Here is a 6,927-nt window from a genome sequence, read left to right as displayed (position 1 = left end):
TGTGTATATTATCTACACGGCAGTTTCGATTGCATATTTACGAACACTCATATATGACTCACGTATCATGCATTCTCATTCATCATACATTAGGTTGTGAATTAAAATGAAACTGTAATGTACAAGTTTGATACATTTTGTTGAAAGTAAAGTTTATATGATGATTTTATATTATGTCATATGTTTGATATTTTTCTTATATATGTTTTTAATTATTATTCTTATTTTATTATTATTAGTACTATAATGACTCACTAAGTATATACTTAGCGTGTGATGATTTTCATGCGTAGGTGGTAGAAAGCGTAAGGAGTCATGTTCAACATCAACTTTTTACAGAATCAGATTTGCTCCATATTCAATATGACATATTTTGAATATTGATAAACTAGTTGGTATGTATATCATATGGTTATGATACTTAGAACTCGAAATGTTTTAACTTAAAATGGAATGGATACTGCTTAATACTATTTACGAGTGTTAGTTTATTATTTAGTATTCTATGATCTTGATATAATTAAATTGCTTTAGAAAGAAACAAATTTTTATTGATTTTTGATAAATGATTGTTTTAAAAATATTATGTGACATCTGTGACTCGTATACGGTGACGTATACGGGAAATGAGTGTTACAATTTATCACGCTAATTTACTAATTATCTAGGTGGTATATGTTTAAAGATTTTAAATCCTTTGATAATGAACGCTCATACTCCTTGCATACACGATGCTCAAATTCAGAACCTCGAGAGATAACAACAAATCTTTTAACTAATGAAATCGTTTTTCATACAACTTATTTTAGTATTGAATGTGACCTAATGAATTCAATTATTATATCTACTTATCACTAGTCAAATTAGTAGATGAAGAGGAAGAGTGAGTTATGGAACATAGCTTGTAAAATCGTAGATATACAAGATTATTCTATTCACCCTCAGCACACGTGGTGTTAGAACACGAAATTTTAAAAAAATATTTTTTAATCATTAAGATCATTTAATTCGTGCACGTGTCAAATAAATTTTGATTCAATTACTTTATTTTTTTATATCAGTATATATAGTGTATCTAACATTGCATGCTTGGTTTTTTTTTCTTTACTAATCAATTATTGGAGAAAATGATTAAAAATGACAAGACGAGGTGGTTTGGACCATATGCTTTATTTTTTTTTGAGGGACCAAGATTGATTGAATTTAATGTTTTTTATTATTTACTTTTTCTTTTTGATATTTTTGTAGTTACGGTTGGTACATAATATTATAAAACAAAACATCAACAATAATTATAATAAATAAATTTACTGTATTATGATAAAATTATTATTTTAAAAACGATTTAGTCATGATCGATATAATTATAAAAATTGATATTGTCTTCTAAGATTAATATTTTCACTCAAACGAGAAAGATGAAACTAATAGACATTACTCGAAGAAGTAGGGGTGTTCAAGGGTACCGGTAGTGACGGGTACCCGGATCTTCTGGTAGTTGATTTGTCGACTCATGTCCCGATCCGGATATTACAAGGTACCTGGATTTTGCGAGTACCTATTTTTTTTTCATTTTAAAATTATTAATTTAAAAAAATATACACAAATTTAAATGTTTAAAACTTCGAATTACATACTCCAACATTCAAACATAAAATTTAAAAGTTCGAAATATAAAATTTAATAATCCATAATATAAAGAAAACATAAAAATTCATGACAAACTAGGGTAAATATGAATTATGTTAGTCGTTAACATCCAATTACTAAACTATCAAAACTTAGTCCAATTATGATAGTAAATTATAATCTCAACCCATTTATATAATTTAATTACTTAGACTTTAATTACCTAGACTATCAAAATTTAATCCAATTATAATCCAATTACAAATTAATCCAATTAAATTAATATCATATTTGATAGTCATAATCCGATTACTAAACTATCAAAACTTAATCTAATTACAAATAATATCAATATTTATACAAATTATCATGTTAATGGTTTCGTAATTGGATTATATATATAAACTAACCAGGTACTCGGGTACATGAAAAAACTAAATTTTGTGATCCGGGCCCGACCCGATTGGATAACTTTTTTTAAAAAATTACTCAATTTTTTTTAGATTCGGATCGGCATGTCGGATATTTTTGTACATCCCTACAAAGAAGAGTGTAATACAGTTGACTTGGTGCTTTGTATTGCTGACTTGGTGGCTCATACGTGAATGGTGCAATTTAAAAGTTTTAATGAGAATTTTCAAAAAGTTCAAGTCTAATTAAAATTTTAAATTTATTTGGAGACCTTAATAATTTTTAAAAAGTTTTGGGGTCTAATTAAAAATATCAAAAACATTTGCTACTTAATTTTTTTAAAAATATTGAGGTGCTTAATACAAATTTGTAGTTTTATATCAGTTTAAAACATAGATGATAGTTTGGGATCTCTAGTGTAGTTAAACCAAACAAATTCTTATATGGAGTATGGACTCTTCGTCCTCGTCTGCTTTCACGTACTCCAAATACAAGAGGATAACACAAAATCCATTTCTTCCAAACAAAAACCAGAAGGAAGATAAAGAAAATGGCGGTTTCTTCGGCCATTGTCTTCACTTTTATCTCGCCTCAAACGGCATCGTTCTCAGCAAACTCTTCTTCTTCTTCTTCAACGAGTCTCCTTCCAACTAAATTACGCATGGTACGAACCGTGACTCATGCCACTGCTTCTGAGCCTGAAACCGGCTCCCGACCTCCACGTGGAATCATGAAGCCGCGCCGCGTGTCGCCTGAGATGGAGGCTGTCGTTGGAGTCCCTGAAATTCCCCGAACTAAAGCTGTTAAGCTGATCTGGGCTTACATTAGAGAGAACAATCTTCAGGTCCATTCCTTTTCTTTCCCCCCATCTTTTAACTGTGTTTCTTATAATGGGTTCCTCTGTTTTGATATGGCCGTTGCTTGGTTGTTGTTAATTTGTGAAGGGTTTGAATGAGTTTTACTTTTATCACTATTTCTTATTTTCATTTCGATTATTTAGAGATTCTAACCCGATTTCCGTTTGGTATCCAATTTTTTTGAAGATTTAGTAAATTTTGAACTGTGGGTTTCTTTTATAGTTTGTGCATTTGATGTTGATGAAGATAAATGCTTGATTTCTTTGATTTGAATGCACTTTGGGGTTCATTGTTATGAGTTATTTTGGCAAGAGTTCAAGGGTGTTGGCTGCCTTTAGTCATCTTATTGTCCTGTAAAAGTTATGCAAGTTTGGTTATCCAGTTCGAGTTTGGACTTCTACCAATGAACCTTTGTTAGAAGCTGAGGGCTTGAATACCTTTCCTTTTTCGGCTCGAGAAATGATTCAAGTGTGCTTATGCTTCCAGACACATCGGCATTTGTAATCGAGCCGATTCATGCTAGATAACTTTGCGACCGATTCCCATAACTTCAGCTTCCGGGGGTTTGATCTTCTTGTTTCTTTGTCCTCTGTTAATTGCTATAGAAATTATGTACTCATATTACTTTCATCTTCTTGAGAAATGTGTATGTACGCTTTGAGATACGCTAGAATTTGAAATTAGGCTGACCTCAACTTGGATAACATTGCAAGTGGCTTATTCTTCCAGACACATCGGCATTTGTAATCGAGCCGATTCATGCTAGATAACTTTGCGACCGATTCCCATAACTTCAGCTTCCGGGGGTTTGATTTTCTTGTTTCTTTGTCCTCTGTTAATTGCTATAGAAATTATGTACTCATATTACTTTCATCTTCTTGAGAAATGTGTATGTACGCTTGAGATACGCTACAATTTGAAATTAGGCTGACCTCAACTTGGATAACATTGCAAGTGATTAGTTAACTTTGGTTGTAAATGAACGGTATAGTGAACTTTTAGCTTCCGGGATTTGACCTTCTTGTTTATTCATCCTCTGTTAATTGCTGTAAATGCCTATAAGCCTTTGTCGGAATCTGATGGCACAAAAACTGATTTATGATTAAGTAGTGTTTTGTGTACGTATGCTTTGACACTTGTAATTAAGCTGATCTAAACTCAATAACTTCGCGAGTGATGCATGTAAAACTTTGAAGTATTGCTAACTTTAGATTCTGGGGTTTGATGTTCTTGTTTCTTTATCCTCTGTTAATTGATGTATATATTATGTAACTCACTAGCTTCTTTCTTTGCTTCCGGCCATTCCTTTAGGACCCTGAAAACAAGAAGATCATAAATTGCGATGAGAAGCTGAAGAAGATATTTGGAGGGAAAGATCGCGTCGGGTTTCTCGAAATCGCTGGGTTGATTACTCCTCACTTTCTTTGATGAAATCCTAAATGAAGAGTCAAGTTTGCAGAACAAGAAACAGCCTATGTTTATAGGGGGTGTATGCCATTTTCTTTGTTGAGGATGCAGAAGAACACCATGCTTTTCGCCGTAAAACAATTAACTGTGTTTCTAGCATTACTACTTGTGTATAGGAGTATATATTGTTTTATGCAAATATTATGTTTTACGAAAACCGATTACCTGTGTTAAATTATGCGGCTCCTGATGATAATATTACATGTTTTGTGTACAAAATGGCATGGCATCCCGTCAACACCTTATCTTTTTATGTCACTGCATAAGAAGCTTCCGAGACTTTATCCAAATTGTCTATCAAATATAAAACTTACATAAGTTTGAAGGACAACGAACCCTTTCTGTTGTCTGTTCTTTGCACATGAATTTAGATTCATTTGGTATTGTTGTGTGCATTCCATTGATGAGAATATGCATTATTACATACCATGAATTGTAGTACAGGAAGTATAAAAAGGAGATCCTACTCTAACTTTAGAGCTTCATCAGGTAAAGTTTGGGAGACTTCTTGGTCTAGAACCGGAAGAAGACTAGCTGAGGCTTCATCCGAAAATTCCAGGCTTGGTCGGGCCACGTCCGGATTATCTAAAGGCAATACTTGATGTTCTGTGTCATCAAAGTGAGTCCATTTCCTATTTTTTGCATGAACTAACACAGGGTACATCAAGATCCCGATGATGATAACTATACCGCTCACGATGAATGTTTTTACAGAAGCTAGGCACATGACAAGAACAAGCAAAAGAGCAGGGGGCAGGCAAAGCATTGTTGCACCAAATGTTTGCAAAGGGACCCTGTAAGGCCTATGAAGATCTGGCTTTTTGATTCTCAGTTTTATGAATGCAGCGAATTCGAGAAGCATTCCGATCGAGTAGAGGAAGTTGAGGAATTCCAGAATCTCTTGGAAGCTCATCCATGACAAGAAAATGACTCCAGTGGCCGAGAACAAGATGCTGACAGTTGGTGTCCCATATTTTGACCTACAAAAGATGGAGTTTGTAAAGAACGTGTTCATGGAATAGTTTGTAATCATGTTAGTGAACAATAAATCATTTAAAAAGTAGGTTGTTTCAAAAGTTCCAAACATCTAATCTAACTCTTCGTTTTTCTTAAAGTATTCAAATCTGATATATACTTGAAATGTCCTATAGATTTCGAACCAATTTGGTCCAATGGAGCTTCCCCCCCCCCCCGCTGAAACAGTCTCTCCGTCCATAAACCCATATTCAAGTTTGAAACACTTACACTCGAATTCGACTAATGTGACTTCCATGGCAGAGTTGCATTCAATCTTTAATCATACAAGGAAGCAAAAATTAGACAACTTACCTTGAACCAAAGATGGTTGGGAGCATTCCCATTTCACTCATTCCAAGCAGTTGGAAAGCATCTGCACTCATCTCAGCTTCAAACAACCCTAAATTAGACATTGCAGCAGCTGCTTGAATCCACCATTTGAGCCAAAAACCTCCTATCAACATCCCAACTTCAGCAAAATACCCATCAGTCCATTCACTATAAGAAGAACTCAAAGACCCCGTCCCGGCAAGAAGCGGAATCAAGTACGACAAAACCACCAAAATCACCGCCCCGAGAAGTGCCTTGGGGAATGTCTTGCTCGGATTCTTGACCTCCCCGGCCAGCGTACTCGCCTTGTCCCAATAATTCAGATTCCAAAACATACTATTGAAGTAACCCCTCCAATCCACCCTCTCAAAGTCCACAACAAGCCATTGCCTAGGCTTTAACCTAGGTATTGAAATGATCCCCATTACAAGGAAAGGGAAAAGTGAGAAGGCAGCAAGGGAAACAGCTGAAAACCCCACAATGTGTAGCCCTCTATAGTTCAAATATGTTAGTGAAACTGTGATGCCTAAAAGAGCTGGAACCCTAGCAGCCAAGTGGTTAAATACTGGAAATGAATGCTTCAAGTAATCAAGGAACAACACAGGGTATAAAGCATTGTCCATTACACCACTAAACCATTTCCATAAACCTTCTTGGAAACCCCAAAAGGGACCAAAAGCTGCCGATATCCAAGTAACATAACCTCCATTTGAGGGAAGGTTGTGGATAATTCCGCTGTGATTAGAGCCTCTGGATGCTCCAAATCAAAGGGAATATCATGAAACCAAGCAATGACAAAAGAGGGCCACCTCCCGCCCTCACTGAATCTTCTATGCCAAAAGGACCCCCAGATACCTCATAGAATATCAAAGCAATTAGTGGAATAACTGTTAGTTTAGGACTGTCTTTGACAAAACTGTGCTTTATCCCTTCCTCTTCACCCATCCACAGTTTCAATCAATCCCTAAAAAAACACCTTTTTGGTTCAAAGTTAGCAACTTTAAGAAAACCCCAAATGGACAAACATAAAAAGGAATGAATTTTGTTCATGAAAAACAAAAAAAAAAAAAAACAGACCAGTTTTTCTTCCTCTTCAATGGATTACAAACACTGGGTCTTCCTTGAAAAAACTTTGAAAAAGTAAATGTTTTTTCAGATCTTCGATGATTCTTTTAGGTGTTCCATTATCCCACGCTTTGTTGCAGATGGTGGGGTG

The 6,927-nt window shown here is 34.8% G+C and overlaps 2 protein-coding genes across 2 annotated transcripts; one reads left to right on the top strand and one right to left on the bottom strand.

Annotated features, from left to right (window-relative positions):
• The first annotated feature begins 2,504 nt into the window (after positions 1-2,504).
• On the top strand, positions 2,505-4,541 carry LOC120188386 (protein TRI1-like). The gene is made up of 2 exons (XM_039191834.1): positions 2,505-2,884; positions 4,209-4,541. Exons 1-2 carry the CDS (start codon positions 2,591-2,593, stop codon positions 4,323-4,325), a joined length of 411 nt encoding a protein of 136 aa, XP_039047765.1. The 5' UTR covers positions 2,505-2,590; the 3' UTR covers positions 4,326-4,541.
• Positions 4,542-4,723: 182 nt separating this feature from the next.
• LOC120188385 (probable polyamine transporter At3g19553) lies at positions 4,724-6,768 on the bottom strand. Its single transcript, XM_039191833.1, is given in 4 exon segments — positions 4,724-5,344; positions 5,694-6,423; positions 6,426-6,467; positions 6,470-6,768. Coding segments are annotated over 4 exon segments (1,476 nt in total). The 5' UTR covers positions 6,657-6,768; the 3' UTR covers positions 4,724-4,827.
• Positions 6,769-6,927: the final 159 nt, after the last annotated feature.

Source organism: Hibiscus syriacus, unplaced genomic scaffold, assembly GCF_006381635.1.
Source record: "Hibiscus syriacus cultivar Baekdansim isolate YM2019G1 unplaced genomic scaffold, ASM638163v2 tig00116944_pilon, whole genome shotgun sequence".
NCBI classification, from domain to species: domain Eukaryota; kingdom Viridiplantae; phylum Streptophyta; class Magnoliopsida; order Malvales; family Malvaceae; genus Hibiscus; species Hibiscus syriacus.
This window is presented reverse-complemented; position numbering and strand designations above follow the sequence as displayed.

Coding starts and splice junctions, on each gene's coding strand:
- LOC120188386 (XM_039191834.1), top strand. CDS start 2,591: ATGGCGGTTTCTTCGGCCATTGTCTTCACTTTTATCTCGCCTCAAACG. Junction 2,885..4,208: donor TTAGAGAGAACAATCTTCAG/GTCCATTCCTTT, acceptor CCATTCCTTTAG/GACCCTGAAAACAAGAAGAT.